A 20,149-nucleotide genomic window follows, 5' to 3' on the forward strand; every position below is an offset into this window, starting at 1 on the left:
CATCTCCATGCCCCAGACTTTGACCTGGCACCCAAACTGATACATAACCAAAACCAGTCCCCCAGCACATCGCAGCATTTTGTCCATTAATATTACATAGTGTTTGCTTCTAATATATGTTACAAATGTGTGGGCCCTGTAGTATCTCAGTCATGTTTATGACTTCATCCTGGTCCAATGTGTAAAACGTGCGCTACTTGTATGGCATTCATATGAGGAGAGTTTATGCATTGTTATCTGTATCTATATTTGATTAGTGTGAGAGCCAATATCCCAGCCAAAGAAAAATTGCTCATGGGAGAATTAGTGCTATCATATTTGAGTGTAAAGGCTGTAGCAGGCTAATTTTAAGGTTTTGCATATAACAGATGAAGCTGTTGATAGTGCCTCGGCGTCAAGATACCACCAGATAAAAAGGAGAGGATCAACAGGTGCCCGTCCTGTGCTTTTGGTATTTTTCTGGTTTTTGCTTTTCATACTTCAGTCCTAGTGCATAATGGGGTTTGTGTGTGTATATCATCATTGTCATGGTAACAGGCCATGATGGTGATTAAGATGAATGTGGGTCTTTTGTTTCTGGGGTGCATGTGGCTGCTGAAGTGTCTGTTATTGTGCTCGGCAGCAATTTGTTGAGATTATCTGCTGCGTGTGACTTCCATGATGAGCACAGCAAATGGAGACACTGCATTTTGATGCTTGTCATCTGAGTAAATGACAGCAAATAGGATCCACAAATCTGCTTTATGTTTGAACACAAGGGCCTCTAGTTAGGGTTTGGGGGAGCGATATTTCTGTCTTCAAAAAAGGTTGCGGTCGTGCTGATTTGCTTTGATTTTTTTTTTTGGGGGGGGGGGGGGGGGGAGCCAGACAAGCCCTTGCTGCAGAAGGTTGGTGTTTAGTGAGAAGTAAGTGGAAGCTGAAAGCTGCTGGGCCAGTTGTGGCTGTGCTGGGTGTCGGGTTTGGGCACTGCTGTCCTGGCTGGTGGTGAGGATGGTCATGTGCCTCCTGGTGAACAGCGGCTCACGTCTGAGAAATGACCCCATGCTCTCCTTGGCAAAGCGTCCCAAAGGGCTATGAAGGAAGAGCCGTGGCTCTGAGCCATTGCTGCGCTCTGGGAAGGAAATCCCATGCTTGCAGGGCAGGTGGCAAAGTGCCTGTTGATTTTTGGGGAGGGTGAGGGTTTGTCAAGGTTTTGCTGCTGGACAGACGTAGGGCTGCTATAGGGTTGCAGTGGCTGTTTCAGGAAGATAGCACTACATTTAAGTGCCCGTGGCAAAGTTGCTTGGCATACACATGTACAGCTAACACTTCTCTAGCATTGCATGTGGGCTGGCTAATGCCCTTCTGTGTTGCTAGAGGAGCAGAAATGTCCTGCCACAGGGATGTGATCCAGCCCCCTGGCTTGTCCAACAAAGAAATTCTTGTTGCTAAACAAAAGGCTTTCTTAAAGAATATATAGATGCCCAGAGTCTGAATTATGCTTCTCTCTATGGGATGAGTCACTGCACTGGTTTTTAATAGAGCCCCTCTGGATTTATGCGGCTGCTGCTCAGACTGAACTCTGATCCAGCGCGTGAAATAAGATTCAGTAGCAGTTATGTTCTGTGCTGTCCTGCAACTTGCAGACAGTTGCTGGTTAATGTCTGCTTCTGGCTTTTTCTGTGCAGATAGTAGTTCCAAAACACATTACGGAGCATCCTCCTTTTGGGTTACACTGACTGCTTGTGCGTGTTGCTACTTGTTATTTTTAAGCAGACATCCAGTATCTGCTATCTTGTTGGTTGTGTTTTGTTTCATTGAATTCAGTCTTATGTGAGAACATGCTGACAAGTCCAATCAATACCTTCAGTGAAAGTTTAGCAAGGGACGGGGAAGAAATTAGCTATATGAAATGTTATAATAATGAAGGAGTTGTGATGATTTGTAATGGGAGTTTTTAGTTTCCCCCTTCTGTTGGAACTTGCATCTTCCTTCCTGCAGTCACTGCCAGGTTCTGCTCTGAAATTCAGAAACGTGATTTGTAACATCTCTGGAGCAAGAGATGGCGATTCCCTTGGGAAGGGAAGTAAGCTGGAGGAGCTGAGGAAGGGCTGGGGTGCTGTGGGTGGAGCAGGTGATGGAGGAGGAGAGAGGAGGAGGGAGTGGGAGCCACACTGAGCCCTTGGATGCGTACCTGCTGGTAAGAAAACCTGCACGTAAAGCAGATGAATAGAAGTCAAAAGGGGAGAGGAAATCTCTTTTGCTGTGATGCTGTTGCCTTTGATTTTTTTTTTTTTTTTTTGAAGTAGCAAAGGCTTATCTACCAAATAAACCTGCTCTGTAAGAAGCAGGGATGGGTAGAAACTCTTGGAATTAAAATTTGTGAGCCTTGCAGTCTGCTTCCCTGGGCTTTGCATATCTTGTGGGGGTTTGTAAACTTTGTTTTGCTTGACAGCCTATCTGCATCTACAAGGGAGGGTTTGCCTCTGGCTAGTGTGCCCTTTGCATTGAATTAAGCACACCCACTTCCCTGTCCTGTAAAAGTTGATCTGGAACAGCTGTATGGCTTGTCTGTAGTACAGCAATTATTTTTTTAATCTTCTTCATTTTTTTTACTGCAGCTTTTGGGTTTTGTTTTCAGTGTCTTCTCTTGTGTGTCTGTCTTCCATGCCCTCATGCTATCTCTCACTGTTGAATATTCAAACTCTTGATCTGCACATGGGCTAAAAATTATTATTGCTTTGAACTTACAAATGAATTAAGTGAATTCCCACATCCACCACAGGAAAGGAAAATATTCAGTTTGAAATACAATTTGGAGCCTATAGGAAAATGCATCTGATTAAGTTTGTGCTAATTCTATAGCTTTGGTACCAAAGCACCAGCTCTGTTATTGTCAAGAGTATTGCATGTAAGCTCTGTACTTTAATAGTAACTCAGTGTGGCTAATTAGTTTGAAGGCTCTTTGAAGAAGCCGATGTACTGACTAAATAAGCTCTTATTTTTCAAAGCTACTAAAGGCACCCTTAGTTTACAGAGCATATAGTTGTAAAAATGCCTTCAGTTTGCATGCTAGGAGCCAGTGTGAAGCTCAAGCGTGCTTGTAGTCAAGTTTACTCCAACACTGTCTGCTAGGATTGGTGTTAGTGTGCTCGAGGGAGGTTTCTGGGTTTTTGGCACAGTAGCACAGCATAAATTTGTGCCACTGCGCTTGATGTGTCTGGGAGGAGGATGTCAGGTAATGAATGCCCCTGCACCACTGAAATCAGTGGCAGTATTATCAATCTCCTCTTTGTTTGCAGGGAGGTTCAATCCAATAATGAAGAGCGGCTTTGAGTTTCTAACCAGATGACATGGTTAATCCTGAAGCATGTATAAAGCGGCCATAGTTATTAGGAGATTTGTGGCTTTGAAAGTTCGGATTCCCTTAGTGCAGTTTGTTAATGGCAAGGATTTGCAGTAAGTGAATAATAGATGAAAGTCATCAAAAAGCTTACAGGGGATTTCTTGTGACGTGGTGCTGGTCTGTCTCATGCCAGAGGTGGTGATTTCTGGGTGGATCCTAAAAATAAAGATTTGAAAAAAGAAAGGACAAAAAAAAGGAAGGACAGTGGTTCCATATATTCTGTTGCTCTGGGAAATCAAGTCAATGATGTGAAGTATTGGGAAGAGCTGCAGCCACAGTGCACAGCAGCATGTGCTTAATTCCCCTGGCTCTAGCTTTCTTGAGTGCTGGTGGTGCCCTGCCAGTGAGCAGACCCTTCATAGTCCCAGGAGCTGGCAGGTGGAGGGGAAAGGGGGTGCCCAATAGCCATCTTCTTTTCTCTACCATGCAAGGTGGGCAGGGCTGGTGCTGCATCTCCTCACCATCCAGCACAGCCCTTCACTGGGGCAATACGCTCTGCTTTGCTCCCAGGGGTATTTTTACCTCCAAAACCCCAGGGGCCACAGCACCAAGCGTTTCCTGCAAGCCAGAAGCTGCCAGGCAGTAATCCTGATGGGGTCTGTAATTCTGGGTGGTGGGGTGGGTTCCTTTCCCCAGCATGCCTCTCCTGCAGGACTGTCCCACCCTCAGCAGGAGGGTGCCCCGATGTTTGTGCCAGGGGCTCCTGGTGTGCAGCAATCCATGCCCCTACCTACCTGCCTGTGTCATAGGTTCAGTCCTGACTGGTCACCGGGCTGGGGTACCCACCATCTCATTTTGGGTGGCAACATCAATCCCTGCTCAGAGGCTGCGGGAAGCTCCTTCCTGAGCCTGCAAGGAGGAGAAATTGATGAGTAAACCTCACTGTTGTGGTGTGATGGAGGTGTGGGGGGTCTCAGGGACATCCTTATGCAGAAAAGTTGCAGAATAGTATCCTGACATGGGATGGAGGGTGAGAGCTTGCAATCTCCATGTGGTTTTTAATTAAAAAAGAATAAATTAGTATATATTTTTCTAACTCTGCTGTCATATCCCAAGTTGGATTGCACCCATGCTACATTTGGCAGCATCTAGTGAAACTGCAACTTGGGGCAATTCCTGATGAATTTTGGCTGCAGCAGCAGCCGGGGCGGGGGCTGATTTGCTGCTGGGAAAAGCCAGTTATGTGAATAGATGTAGAAGGCAGAGTCCCATCTGCCCTCCTGACTGTTAAAATAATGTTTGCTTTTGGGGCTGCTGCTGGGGGCTGTCCTGCCCACCCAAGGAAGTTTCTGGGGCTGCAGCCCCTGTTGTGGCCTGCTGGAGGGGTGCTCCTGTCTTTTGTAGCTGGCAGAGTGGTTACAGCAGGCTGCAAAATGTATGTGAAATCTGGAAACTTCACTGTGTGCAAAGGGTTAGTTGGAAAGTTGAAATCATCTGCAAGCAGTAATCCATTGGCCCTCGGAGGAGGGCATGTCTGTCTTGTGTTGCAAAACTGAGTGAAAGTTAGGAAATGTTTATGGCTGCTGCCATGCGTGTTCGTTAATTCTTCTCCCTTTTGGCCTTGTCCAAACTATCTGTGGTAAAAACAGAAAGTGAGGATGTAATTAGAAGCTGGTTTATAATGTCAGCATCCAAGGAAACAGGCAGACGTGCTGCAGACAGGCCCGTGTATATCTGGCATTGCCCAACTCCCGTCCTTGCAGACTGTTTTGCTGCAGACTCCTGGCTGTAGTTCCTAAATTTGCTTGGGCAATGCAGCTTGGGGGCATGTGGTGTTGGGGGGGGGGTGTCATCCTGGGGGTGGTTGTCACCTGGGTAGGGGTGGTTTTCTCCGCCCGGGTTGGTGCCAGCCTCAGCAAGTTGGTAGTTGCTTTTATTTTGCTGGTGATCTGCCTCCACCTAGGAATCCTGAGCATCCGTGAGTGAAGTGTTTGAATCCAAAGCAGTGCACTTGCCCGGGCAAAAATAACCCCAGCCCCATCGCTGGGGAGCTGGGGTGGGAAATGTTTGTGCTCGTGGGGGATTGTAAAAGTGAATGAGTGTCGGTATGGTTTGCTTGGTTTAGGGAGGGCAAGGCCTTTATTCTGGCCAGATGTCAGGAATATCAAAGGTGTCGTTAGGCAGTGGGGGAGGAAGGGTTTGGTGTGACTGACGGAAACTGTTGAGCAAGAGACGGTGCTTTGTGTGGGGTTTTTACGGTTGGAAACCTGTCGCAGCACGCAGGGGAAGCATGGTTCAGCAAGCCCATAGTCAGAGCCGAAAGCAGTTCATCCCCGGGATTTACTGTACGCGCAGCCTGTCGTCACGGCCAAGAACAAAGTAGCGAAGTTAAATAGCTAAATAAACCTCCTGTCCCCGCAGGCGACGGTCCTCAAAAGGCAAAAATGTCCTTTTCCAGAGTGTCTGCAAGTGAAATGAAGCACTGAGGGCCTGGCTGGGCAGGTGGGCTCGGTCCCGTGCAGCCCCCCAATGTGGCGATGGGTTGCGATGTTGCATGGGGCGTCGTGGGGGCCTCACCGCAACGAACATCCCTATGGAAAAATCGATCCTTTTCCCTTCCCTGGGCCTCCTGCAGCCTGAAATCCATCCTAAAGTCACAAAAAGTAACATGCGTGGGGGTGTGTCTGTATGAATTTAGGCTCTTTTTTTTCCCCTTTATTAAGGTTTTTTGCAGTGTTGTCAGACCACATTTTCAGACTTTTCCCCTGCTCCAGCGGAGGGCTCGGGTTTCTTTTTTGCTGTGAGTAGAGAGCTGAATTTCTCATCTCAAATACATGTTTCTGTCTTTGTGAACTTCATGGTCAGATCACAAGATCTGAGGATGCTGAATGGCAGGCGTTGCTCCCACTTGGTAAGGAGGGAGCAGCTGATGAAGCCGCTACCGTTTTCAGCGTTAGGAAGAATCCTGGAAAATACTCAAAACCGAGTGGTCTTTTGAAGGCAAGTAGCCCTTGCTGCTAAAATTAGCCCCCTCAAATAAATCTGAGCGCTGTGAATTTGTTCCTTTCCTATCTGCCCCCCAGCAGTTGCGGGTTTGTTTGAAGCCTGGCCTCTCTCTGTTAATAGGGCTCCTCTCCGGAGCTCAAGTAAGCTTGCAAAAGCATTGGAAATAAGTCTATTCTAACCCAGCATACCACTTGCTGTTGTAAAATAGACTTGATTAAATTTTCTGGCTCTCATTTTCATTGCTCGCAGACATCCAAAACCTTCTCTTCTCAGTGGAAAGAGGTACTTTGGGAATTACAACTAATGTTAAAACCTAAAGAATGTGGTTTGCCAAAACAGTCTTGCAGAGATACATTCCCCCCCCCCCCTCATTTGAAATACCATCGTAAAACTTTGCTGCTGGAATAAGAGCTCTTTCATTGGGATGTGTTTTGGTGGGTTTTTTTTCTCCTCCCTTTTGGCCATTTGTGATGATTTCTGCATAGGGAGAAATAGGAAGTTTTATCCAAAGGGGTGACCTCACTGCCCAGGGATAGCCTGGCTATGCTAGTGCCACTGCCCTGTGCTGGCAGGGGGCAAGGTCCAGCCCCCATGGGCTCACAGACTTCACACCGGCAAGCTTTGCACCAAGGGGTCATTATATTCATCTGTGGGATTTTTTGTGGCACCCTCCCTGCATGCCGCATCTGTGCAAAAATCCCGGATTATGGTTGATAAAAGAGTATCTCCCATGCTGAACTTCTTACTCAATTTTGAGTACCAATCCTTTCTCTCAGGTTAAATCTACTCCCGGCTGTCACTGCTGTCTGGTGTGATAGGAAACTGGGGGCAGAATTAGATAAAAGTTTTGCAGGGAGGAGGAGGGAGGGATGTGAGCTGGATGCTTAGAAAATGTTGTTTTAGAGGGGTGATCCTAAAATAGCCTGCACAAAAGATGGAGATCCCTGGAAATAGGGTGGTGATGTGTGAAACACAGTGACGAGATTTGGGCACTCAAGGTGAAGTGGGAGAAGCATTACTTTGTATATACTTTGTATGTGGGTCACATGTGGATGGTTTTGACCCCTTCCTTGTTTCTTCATGTGAGATGTTTGCTTTCCAGTTGGGTGATTTATTTCATGATTTGCAAATGTGAACTTGTTTGGGCTTCCTGGTATGGAGTGAGTGTTACACCTTGGGAGAAACAGTGTGGAGAAGGAAAGTTGCAGCCATGCAAGTCTGAAGATTTTCAAACACTTCAAGCACTGCAAATCAATCTGTAATGTAGTAAAATCTTTATTTTGTCATATTGTCTCAGTTTGAAAGTCAAAGTTCCAGTGCGTCTTCATTTGCACTTCTGAGATTTGTTGTCTAATTCAGAAGTATTGTTTTTAAAAAGGCGAAACATCTGAACTAATGATAACAAGCTGTGTCTCTGCAATTAACAACAGTACTGAAGACACTTTGAGAGGTGCTTTGTAACTTAGAGCAACTACTGCAAAAAGTAAACAGGAATTTATTTGTATTCCAGTGTGTTTGTGCTGGGCATGCCCCCAGGCAAGTCTTCTCTGGCCTGGGTTCTTGCACTTCTTGTGAGGCAGAAAATAATGCGTGGACCTAATACGTGTCCCAGTCTTTGCAAACTTCCTTCAGATGAATATGTTGGAGAATATTCTCATGAGGGGCATGGAGCAATTACCCCACGTCTGCATTAGGCAGTAGTGTAGCCCAAAGAGGAGGGGATCTGTTGGATGGAACTGTTGAGCTGAGACCTGACCACCACTCTATGGCTGGTTTTGGGGTTACTTCAGATTAGTTCTGCTGTGGTTCCATGAACCAAATGCTGACGGACATGGAGCTGAACCATGTGGCACAGCAACAGAACTGCATTGAGTGTGGTCCTGGCTCACATCTGCCACTTGAATTTGATCTGAGAAGAACCTGGTGGGAGCTTGGAGACTGCCCGGGCATGCAAACTAAAGAACAGTGATAGGGAAAAAGAAATTAGCTTCAAAAGTGTGCTCTTGATTTGTGCTGAAGTGGTACACTATACCCTGTTGATGGCAGCCCTCGATCATGGGGGTGTTTGGAGGAACAGTGGCTAGCAGGCTCCCTACAGATTGAACATCCCCCTTCATTTGCAGGTTTTGGGCATATTTTTTCCCCTCCATCCATCCTGCAGTAACAAGGCTGTAGAGGAACTGCCCCACACTACGTTAAGAGTCCAGTAAAGCCTTGCTTGAGAAGGGCAGATAAACCCAAATCATGACATTTTGGAAAATATATTTTGTAAAAATGGAGTAAGGGGAGCGTTTCTCCATGGTTGACAATGGTGGTGTTTGGATATGGATGTGGCTTTAGGGCTGTGACTGTACTCATTCACCCCTGTGCTGCAGCTGCATTACCAGGAGCCGTGAAGCAGCTGAGTGTGTCTAGCCTTGCCCTGTCCTCCAGGGAGGGCACATCCACCTCAGGGCTCCAAGAGGATGACAAATTGATCCTGCTTTTGGCAAAAGTGTAGAGGAAATGTAAAATTCAAGCTGTCTCCCAAGTCCTCAAGAAGAGAGCAATTTGGAATGAAGAGCAGTTGCACAGGACACCATATAAAAAGCTTGTGCTTTTCTTGCGTGGAGCTTCAGGAGCGTGAATGTCTTCAGGAGAGCAGGAAACAGTTGTGGGAGGAGAAACCACATCAGAGCAGCAGCATCACAGCATGGATCAAGGAATAATTGCAGGTGCTAGTGCCCAGTTGTAACTGGATGTCATTTTAGCCTGTTGCAGCAAAGGCAGAAAGCTAGTATTTGTAATTTCTAAACTGATAACTAGCCATTTTAAATTACTCTGTTTTCTTGTAACTGGAAATAATATTTGTGAGTGTGGTCATGTGTCCAGCTAAACATCTGTTTGCAGCAGAGCTCTGGACTAACAAATTGGAGCATTCAATGCCGTGATTGTTTGACTGGATTACACCACTTCTGCTTGTACAGTGTGCTACTAACCAAGGAACAAATAGAATTTGTCTCGTTAGTACCCATCTCGGGTCACCCTCTCGGACCCAGACCCAAAAAGCACCATGTTTTTCTGTTGAGACTTTGATATGCAGCTGTGGGAGTTGTCTGCTTAGTCAGATTGGGTGCATTGCAAAGCTCGAGTCCAAAATTTTTGCATTCTGGAAGTAACTTCACTGCTCTGTTTTACTAGCACAATCAGTAAATCAGCAAATCCCAGAGGATTTTATGCTGACTACAGTTGCATAATGTTATGTCTAGGATGTCTGTCACAGCTCAGGGGGTTCCTTTAGGTGTGGAAAAGCTGTGCAGCTCCTCAAGTCATCCTCTTCAGATGTTTGTTCTGTGAGAGGAGAGGGCTTAGTGAGGCCATCCTTCATCCATGGGCAGGGTGTTTTGGGGTCCCTGCCCTGCTTGTCTCTCCCAAAGCCCTGGAAGTGCTTCTGAGTTGTCTCTGCAGCATGCAGGGCAGAAGTGTGGGGTTTGTGCTGTGTCAGCACAATTGCAGTGATCTAGCCTGTCTTCTTTCCACACCTGTGACGGGGATGCAATTCAGCTGAGCTGCATTATCTGTGGTGAGGATGCCTGTCCTTTCAGTTTTAGGAACTGGAGGTACAAATGCCATTCCACCGAAACCAGCCAGTATTTCTGTCTGTAACATGTGTGCAGCTCCCCTCCCCCGGGCTGCAGCCACGCGTGTGTCTCTGCTGTACATGAGTAGGAGCTTGGGTGCTGCTGGTGGGAGCAGAAGCATGGTCCCCTGCCACTGCCAGCCTGTTCTTCTCCTGCCCCTGCCTCTGTGCTGCTGTGACCACGTCAGAGCGCTAGGCTAGGTTTAAACTCCCCATCTTGAGGTCTGACTTTCTGAAAGTTCACTTTGGCTGGGTTAATGTAAAGCTGCATTGGTTCCTGTATTGGGTTCGTTTGTACTCTTGCTCAAATGACTGTACCAGCACCTGAGCAGGATACAGGGTGGGAGGAAAGCTGTGGTGGTCGTTGGTCTTGGCCAATCCCATATGTAAGATCTTTGTGAAACTAATACTTGAAGCCAGTGGCTTCACCACCTTAGACCCTGTAGAAACTCTGTGGGATAAGACATGTTGTTGGCCTTGGGTTTTTTTCATGGAAAGACTTGCCTGAGGTGCTGTAAGCAATTTGTAGCACAGCAAGGGAAAAGGAATTCAATTCTTCCAAATTCAAAGCCACATCACTGCATTGATACCAGGTAGAGTGAGGTGTCTCATCAGACTTTAGTCATGGTCCTATGTCGCAACGCTGAGCTGAATCCCATCTTCCAGCAAAAGCTGCAAGCAGGCAGTGAGCCCATGAAAACACAGGAGCAATCCCTCTTCCACTCACTTTTCAGCTTTCCTGACAGTTCAGGATTTCACAGTGGACAAAGAGGTCTTGCCCGGGGCCTCCTGCCAGCCTTGCCAGAAGCGTGTTTGCGCTGGGGGTCTTGCAGACTTGGGTGCTGGAGCATTTGTTCCTGTTTGAACATCAAATTCTTAATGGTTTGGTTTCTCTGGTGAACAGGTCAGACTTTGCCCTGCTTGTGCTTGCTGCTACTGTTGCTTCTCAAGACATTGGTGTGGTGTTGTGTTTTACAGGCTGACAGCAGCCAGCCTGCAAGCAGCTCGAGCATCGCTGGGGTGAGCACAGATAGTGCGGTGCTCAAAGCTACAGTTTTAATCCAGTGAGGAATTGGCTGTAATCAGCACCAAACATGCTTGTACTGGCTTAGAAAAGGCCACAGAAATATACCTTGAAATTTAACTTCCAAATTAATTTTTCCTTCAAGATTTCAGTAGGTCTAGTTGCATTCCTTGCTATAAATTTAATAGCAAAAAATACGCCATAGACAGAATAACCCCCACCCTGGATTCAGAGTTTTGTTCTCCAGAAAGCCACCGATTTGGAATGAGGCTTCAATGAGAAAAACCCAGTATGGCGTAGAGAGCCACAGCCTCTGTGGGGCTCAGGGAGGTGCTGCTTAACCTTGGCCACAGGCCGAGGGCTGAGGGTTATTCATCCTCCTGGAGAGGGAGGTGGGAGCCCTCTAGCATACCCTGGGCTGTTTGAATGCACTTCCCTGGGTGTTACTAGTCTCTCAACTCCATGACTGACTTCTCCTTTGCCCTTTCTGCCTCTCCTGTTTATTAAAAGGCAGGCAGAGAACATTGCATCCCTTGTGTGTGCCAATACCAGCAGAGCTCAGGGCAGGAAAGGGCTTGTTGGTGATGAGGTGCTGGATCGAAGTCACTCTGGTGTGCTGTAGCTCTGCACCTGCAAGAGTATCTTGAAGTAGCAGCTGGGTTAACTAATGCCATTGCTTTCTGCTGAGATAAATTGTGGTTGGAGAGCTTAGTCCTCCAGAGAGGTGGAGGTAAAACAACCCAAGGAGGTAAAACGTCCTGCAGGCTCAGCAGCAGCAAGGTTTGCTCGAGACTTCGTAGCTCGGTGTTTTCCTCTGGCTGCATGCATCAAGGCAGAGTCGGCTCCTACCTAGAGACACGGCAATATCTGAGAAGTACCTCCCGGTGGTTGCCAAAATCTGTTCTTAGTGAGCTGATCATTCTTGCATGGTGAGGGTTTCATGAGGAGCCACGTGCCCTTCCATCAGTCACTATCTGTTAGTCATTAATTTGCCCTGCTTTACCTGAAAAGCAAGTTAGCTCGTTTGCCGCTGTCATGGAGAGATGGTTTGTTAAGTTCAGCTTTTAAAATCCCCCTTGGGGCCGGAGGCTTCAGTTCTGCTAGAATCTGCACTGCCCTTCGTATTTCCAGCCTAAAGAAGATTGGGTTTCAAGATGTTTTACCATGCCAGAGGCTTTCAGAGAAAAGCATAAAAATTAGCAGTCTGTCCTGCTAAGGGCATTACACATCCTGGGGGAGCTAGGCGGGGGCTTTGAATGCATTCGTCTCAGCTGAGGATTCTCCTGCATGCCCTGGTGAGCTGCATGATGGGCTGGCTGGTGAGATGTCAGTGATGCTCTGTGTGTATCATTTCCAAAACACTTTCTGGTCTATCAGGATGAAAGGTTCTGGAGAAATGTTAAATAGTATTATTAGTGTAAAATAAACATACTTCTTCAATATTTCTGGTCCTAAAGTGGATCCAGATGCTTTCTTATGGCTGCTGGGTCTGCTTTGGTTTTTTTGTAACTCAGTGTGGCCGTCTGCATTTGTTCAAGTAAGATGGGATATGACAGAGAGCTTGTCACAGCATGCTCTTGTCAAGTCTGTAAACTTTATATTTATATATGCGGACACACACACATACATATATATGTATATATCTAAAAATGAAAAAATGACTGGCTTACTCTAAGACACCGTTTCAGACTCAGACAACTTCTCACACAATGCCAAGGAACTTGGAATAAACTCAGTGAGTTTATCAGTTTTTATGATCACAGCAATCAGTCCAGCAGTGTAGGGGGGAAAGGGGATTTGGCTTTGTAACTCAAAAGAATTTCCAAAGGAAGTGGACGTGTCCATCTCTACAGCTCTGATACAAAAAGTGTTAAATGCCCCTTGATACCAGCTGCTGGTTGTGTTTTCCAGCCTGTGGTTGAGCTTTGTGAGATGTAACTTTCCAGCTCTGTTTCAACTGTAAAATAATTTCCCCCTATTTTTCAGGATTATTAACATTTTTATTATTTCTCTCCTACAGAGAAGAGCAAGTCTGCCCCACTGGTTAAGGCTGATGTTTTATACAGGCTGGGGTTTTACCGGAACTGGTGCCAGGGTGAGATCAAAGCATCAGGAGCAGCCGGGTGGTCCTTCCTTCTGAGTGTGCTCGTGGGAAATGTTTCCAAACTGGTGTTTCAGTGGTATTTCAGACCCTGCTTGGTGAGGTGACATGGTAGCGTCTGAGGGGACCCCTAGCTGTGCCAAGGAGACTTGACACTACCTTGCAAAGACTGGCAAATACAGAAAGGGTGAAAGGGTCTTTTGCTGGTAAAATATTTTTATTTGCTAAGTGATACCACAGATGGATGATGAGCTCATAAAATCTTTTGCGTTCTTAAAATCAGTGATAGTAGATGTGTTATGTGTTGTTCTGTGGCCTTAGAAGTAGCTGTCCAAGGTTTCTTAGCTGGTATACAAGATCCAGGGCTTTCACCAAATCCTGTTCCATCCCTCACAAACTAAAATGGGGAACAGTTAGTTTTAGAGTCTCAGTTTTCAATAAATCTGGATCAATCAAAGCTGCATTAGGGATATTTTTGTTCCATGCACCTTCTCCATCCAAGCTGAAGACAGTGTTCAAACTGAGCAACAACTTGAAGGTTGCAGCTGATTCCCCACATCTGTGCTGAGAGCTGTGTGTATGCTCATCAGCTCTGATCCTGCCCTGCCTGACACACACACTTGGTGTATTGATTGCTAAAATCTCTATGAGTGCTCTACAGGGACCAAATCTAAAAAAAGGCTTGTCTACACTGCGCACATTAAACCCCCTTGAGAAGTGAGATTTGGGGTCCTGTCTAGCTTTTGCAGTTTTATGCAGTCTAGAGGCTCTATAATTACATTTTATTGACTCCATCATGTTACTCGCTGACGTGGGACGCTCCTGGATTGATAGTGATTAAAATTCTGAAGGTTCTAACTTGTTTAATACAACCTTTCCTGTCTTTTGTCCAGTGTTGAGAGCTTACTGTGCTTCCCTGGGTTTTTGCGTTTTTTTATTCTTTCTTAAGCAGGGGAAGAAATGGCAAAGGAAAAGGAAGCCAGCTATGTAGACTTCATGTACTTAGCAGAAATTAAAGCTGGCTCATGCTCCTTTGGTTAACAGCCCTGTCTTGGGAGAGCAATACAGCAAATGAGCACAAATTTTTGTTATGTTAGTTTCCTATCTTGTCATACGCTTGGTGTTATACTAGGGCTGGCTTCCCAGCACAGGGTGCCTGGTCTTTGGTTTGAAACAAATTCTGAGATAATGATGCCACTTACTGTATCACTGGTACCAGCTGGTTTTACCCTGTCTGGAAATACCTGACATCATCTGGTGTATGTAGTCATTTGGTGCTGTGCTAAGGTAATTGCTCACTGACCCAGAGAAAACTTTTTTTTCTTTCCTGAAAACTTATTGTGTGCTTTGAACTGCCGAGAACTACTCAAGAAGACATAAACCCGTGAGGTACTACAGGCTGCATGCCTGGAACATACAGGCCATCTTGACATATGGAGTAAATCAGCACGGCTCCGCTGACTTCAGCGCAGCTGCATCTATTACAGCTTACTGTAATCCTGCTCCAGACTGTAGGGATGGTTGTCTGTGAACAGTGGGTAGGAAAACCCACTCCTTTCTTTCTTCCCTTTTGATAGTTTCACACTTTATGAACAGAATAAAAGTGCCACGAGTGGAGGCGAAAAGGTAAATTATTTTTGCCTTTATAAAATTACTTCATTTGGAGATACGCAAAGTTCCCTCTCGTTCACCTTATTTCCTAAATCAAGTAGTTGATTAATGCATGCGCTTGGTTACTGGCATTCAAAAATACATCAGTGATTAGTTCAGAGATAGAGATTGGTGTTTTTTTTAAAAAAAACCCATACCTGAACCTGCATGAAAACAAGTCGGGCAGAACTGACTCTGCATAAAAACAGGGTGGGCAGCACCCATGTAAGCCACAGGACTATGGGAAGAGGAGCTGCTTTTCTCTTTTTGTGTGCCAGAAGAAGCAATGCTATCAGGCTTATGTGTGATGGATCAGAGTGCAGTGGTATTGCTGCAAGCAAAAGTAATGAATTTTAATCAACTTTACTGGCTGCCTTGAAATTTGAGTTGAAAGATAAATGTGAAAAACAGGCAGCCCATATTGTTTCTGGAACAAAACTGACCCTTTTCTGTTGATTAAAAGATTTTTTTCTTTTAACTTGATAATCAAAAATACTTCAATCTTAGTTCTGGAATTTTTTGTAGGCTAATCCTTCAGGTTCTGCCAGCCCTGGCTCCCTCCCTGAGCCAGGTGTCACCTCGTGGCCACCCAGACGGCTGACCTTGGCTGCAGAGGTTTTACAACCAGCAGGGCTCACTGGCTGGCTGTTTTTAGCTGTTTTGAAAAAGATGGTTTAAAGTCTTTATTTAAATATCCTTAATGTTTAAAAAAAGACATGCACACCCACACAGAAGGCTTGCCTGGTGAAAACTGCTGAGTGGTCTGTCCAGGGAGTTGGAGTCCGGTTTATATTCATTGGGGAAATTTAGCACAGCCAGCATACTTGTCCTTCCCCTCTGTTGCTCCAGGGCTGCTTTTAAGGTTATGTAGTCACCATGCTCATTTGGGCATCGGTCTTCCTAATTAAATATAAGTGATTTGAATCCTGACGTTGTCTGTGAGGGACATCTAAGCTTTGGGAAGAAGTGGACTGAAACTATCAGTTCACGTCCCTGGACAGAAGCACGCACCCATCGTGTTATTTCCAGCAGCAGCCAGGCTGGTCCAGATCACTTTGAGTAGTTGGGAGTGCTTTCCTCACTCCACCGTACCGAAGTTTGCCGCAGGGGTTATCATAGCTGCTTTTCCTGTTTTGCCATTAAGTCACCGCTGTGCAGGAATGAGTTTGAAGGGTTGTATTTAAGGCCAAACAACTTTTAAGAAAGGGAAGGGGAAAATCAGCCTACAAGCATCAGGGAGGAAAAAAATACTGGTGGAAGACTTCTGAGTTGCTCCTCCTCTCTCAACTGCAAGCGCTGTGTTATTTTCTCTTAGGATCTTCTATGGTTCGACTCCACACCTAGTTTCTCATCTCCTCTGATAGCTGTAGGCTCCGCAACTGCTCCATATTAGTGAAGGGTTCATTGCAGCTGCAGCAGAAGCTTATTTGATGTTCTGGGACATTATTACTGCTTTCACTAGGGAGAAAGGCAATATATTTTGGGGCCTGAATTAGTCTGAAAGGGCACATACAAACCTGCGAAGTACAAATTCCAGCTTGTTTGTGCTCTCAGTTGGTTACACCCTTGGCTCAGAACCCAAATATTTCAAGAATTTGGGTTGAGGTATATCCTTTCCCAAAAGAGGCATGAAGTTAGATTCCCCTTTTGCATCAATGGGTGCAGTTTCTTTAAGGTCACTGAGTGCTTGAAGCAGAAATGTTAATACCTTCAAGGCATGTCCAGAGACTTTGGGAGAGGAGGCGATGTTTTGCTCTGGTATGAGAACAAGTTGGCTGCTCCTTGTACAGTGAGATGACTTGGCTCTTGCTTTGATTAGAATACACTTGCTGTAAAGGAAGCCCGCCTTATTTCCATGTCCTCTTACAGGAGCCAGGATGGCTTATAGTGCCACGCTTTGCCATACTGAGGCCATTGGTGCTATGCCTGCTTATGCCGGTAGCTGATTTTTTTTTTTCTTTTTTTTTTCTTTCTTTTTCCCTGAGGCCTTCAAAGCATGAATGCACGTCGAAGCAGAAGATTAGTTTCACTAAGGAGGCTCATTTCAGATGCAAATGCTCTATGGGCTGCTGCACAAATGAAGCCTGCCTGTTTTTTTAATTAAAAAAAAAATATTATTTATTTTAATGCCCCACTGGAAACATTCTCTGCTTTGCTTTGCTTGCTTCACCTTTCCATGTTGCTGGGCTGCAGGTTCAGAGGTTGGGCTGCACATTTGGGAACACATTTGGTGGCATTTACCGGTTGTATTACACTGTGGTGGGATCGGTCTGGGTGGCTGGTAGGGCTGTTATTCCCCATGTTATTCCTGGCATTCCTTCCCTCTGTTACTGAAGGAAGAGAGCATTTGCTGATGCCTCAGTGTCGTGACATGTCCACGCACCGGGTAATAAGCTGCCTGAGAAAGTGCATGAACATCACAGGACGCAGTGTGTTGGGGTGCCTGGGTGGGATGCAGGGACCATGAGGAGAGTGGTCGGTAATCCCTGTGCATCCCTTTCCTTGCAGTTACCTGGCCGAGCAGTGCTGGAATGGCGGCTTCGTCTACCTGATCATGTTGCGCCGCATCAAGCGCAAAGCCCCTCTTCCTCCCTCCAACGGCAACAACAGCAACAGCTGCGACCCCAAAGCCAAGCCCAGTCCCGAACCTGGCGACAGAGCAGCTCAAAATGGGAAAAGGACCAGGAAGTTTGGGGTCATCACCAGAACACCAGGTGGCAAGGACAGCAAAGAAAAGCCAGGCTCGGAGAACGGCAACGGGCACTGCACTCCCATGGAGGTGGAGGTTGCCCAGCCAGAGACCTCCGAAGCAGAGAGCAATGGGGAGGAACAGCTTCGGGGCACCACGGGGCAGTACCGGTGCCGGCTGTCAGATGGTGGTGTGCCGGACATTGGTGACCAGTCTGCCCAGGTACGTTTGCGTTGGGTTTTTCTAGAGAAGGAAGCATCAGGCGTGCAAGTGAATTAAGGGAGTTTCTCAAACAGTTTCCCTGGTTTCAGTGCTCCGCCCTCAGGCTGAGCCTCCAGGTGACAACCTGAGCCGTTGGGGAACCAAGCAATGTGATGGGGCCAAAAACAGGGTGGCGGGAGGATTAGAGAGTTTAATAATGGTGAAAAACCTCTGTCATGCTCTGTCTGTGATGGAGGGGAAGACCCTTGTATCTCTGACCTGTCAGGGTTGGCCTCAGGATTTCTTTTGTTGAGACAGCTGATGACCTTGTGACACGAGGCCAGGAGGTGTCAGTGGAAGATGGTTGCTTTGTCCTTCGGGGCTTCATGTTTAGCTCTGTCTGAGCTTGACGACACCTTAAAGCTCACAGTAACACTGGAATCTGAAGCTTCCCTTTTCAGTGCACCAAACCACAGTGCATTTGTTTGTGTTACAAAACTTGTTTGGCCAGTGTTTGGGGGCCACATGGAAGTTATTGTGAATTTTGCTCCAAGTTGATGAGATGGATGATTTGTTAATGTTTGGGATGACAGTGGGATGGATTGGGGGTTTCATTGCTTGTCTCTTCATCCTAATGGAGTTCTTGGGGTTTGTTGCCTGACTAGAATTGCAGCATTGCTGAATGGAGAAAACTAACCTGAGCCTTGATCAGGTTTCAGTATGTATCTACCACCAGAAAAGCTGTCTGCCAATCTTTCCAGAGACACTGATAGTATAAACAGATGAACCCTCCTTTGCTGGGCTTGTGGCTTGCTGCAGCAGCTGGGTTTGGTTTTAAGACTTCAAAGCTGGTAACAGAGCAGTATAAGTGGACACCATTATGTTGAGGAAAGCAAGGGTTTAAATGTGTCCCGGAATTAGTGCTCTGCAATACTACTGTGGGGTGGTTGTGAACTTATATTTAGCTTAAAGTGTATTTGGAGGAGCTAAAACTGATTTTAAGAAATGCTGGTCTTGAAGAAGTGTAATTGAGAAAACCTGCTCTTCCCATTAGTGAGGCACGTTGGATGTCATGGTGCAACAGGAAGGGGAGGATGTTAATGTACTGTTCTTGCAAACCTCCTAATTGCAGTCTTTCTGAAAGAAAACATTAGCAGTTTTTAAATAAATGAATCAATCCTTCAGTATGTTGAAAGGTCTGGTCCATATAAAAATTTCTTGAATCTGTTCCAAAGATGTCTAATTAAACACGTGTTATAAATGAAGATGATCAGAATTTGTTTTAAGTGAAAAGCCTATATATTTTTTTTAAAAAAAAACAAAACAACAAAACAACAAAAACAACCACCAAACTCTCGATCCGGAGAAATCTTGTGCTATTGTTATCTTGATATTTTGAGTAATTTTGGTTTGAGAAATAAATTGTTAAATTCAGAACATACACATCTCAATTTGAGCAATAAATACATTTTTAATGCAAAGCACATACACGATGGCTTTGTGAAATGTAAAATCTTCGTTGAGTCACTGCAAATTTAGGAGCTATAATCTGTTCAGTTGTGGTATATCTGTTGTGAAGTCTTTTGGGAGGCACAGCTGTTTTAGTAAAATTGCTTCTCTCGCTCTCTCTTTTACACCCCTCACTCCCCCAATATTTTGCTTAGAAATATGACCTCTGTGTGTGTCAGTATTAATTACATTTTCCTGACATTTGAGCGAGGAGAAATATGAATAGCTGGAGCCTGAATAGCATGCCTTGCTCATCCTTTGCTTTTTAAAGATAAGGGGGCCTTATAGAAGCCCATCACTTCATCACTTTAGCATCTGTGGGGTAACTGCTATCAGAGTAACGAGTGGCTTAATTCAGTTTCTTAGTAAGTATTGAACAGTGACAGTGAATAAAATTTTCAAAATTATTTGAGTCCTCTTAAAAAAAAAATAAATAAATTTAAAAGGCATGGAATAAAGACACTTGGGAGCCTCAAATCTCACTTCCAGCTCTGTTTTCAAAGCGTGACCTGGCACTTGGGCATGTGAGATCCAGCCGTGTCAGGAGGCGTTTGAAAACAGCATCCAGGATGTTGTGTCAGAAGTTGCAGCCTCCTTCCAGGCTTCAAAGTGTGAGCCAAACCTCTTGTAGACACAGGATGAGCTGTCTTCTCCTGAGCAGGGAGCCCTGCCAGCGCACCCTCTGCAGGGAGAGCAGCTCCATCCCCACTGCCCGTCCCGCACTCACCATCTCCTTCGCGCCTTGACTAACTGAATATCCAGGGCTGTTGGCCTCTGGGAAGCACTGTGCTTGCTTGGAGAGGATGAGAGCCAGCCTGCCGCGGGCTAGAGGTTGGCTGCAGGCTGGAGGAAAGAGTTCCAGAAGCCGCTTGGTGACTGACACGGCTGCGGGAGGACATCACAGGTCCTCCACACTCCTCTGCTCCTCCCCACTGCTCCTTCCCTTTTCCCTACCACAGGACACTGGAAAATTACTGAAATTGGACTATGAAGTCCAGGCAAAAAGTCTCTTTTCTCCTTGTAGA

At 45.9% G+C, this 20,149-nt stretch overlaps 1 protein-coding gene across 1 annotated transcript in view; it reads left to right on the forward strand.

Annotated features, from left to right (window-relative positions):
* The window catches only part of PDZD2 (PDZ domain containing 2), a 206,213-nt gene that overhangs the window by 119,954 nt on the left and 66,110 nt on the right, over positions 1-20,149 (forward strand). The window contains 1 exon segment of the mRNA XM_040579769.1: positions 17,234-17,636. Coding sequence (XP_040435703.1) covers positions 17,234-17,636 — 403 coding nt within the window.

Source organism: Falco naumanni, chromosome Z (genome assembly GCF_017639655.2).
Source record: "Falco naumanni isolate bFalNau1 chromosome Z, bFalNau1.pat, whole genome shotgun sequence".
Taxonomy (NCBI): Eukaryota; Metazoa; Chordata; class Aves; order Falconiformes; family Falconidae; genus Falco; species Falco naumanni.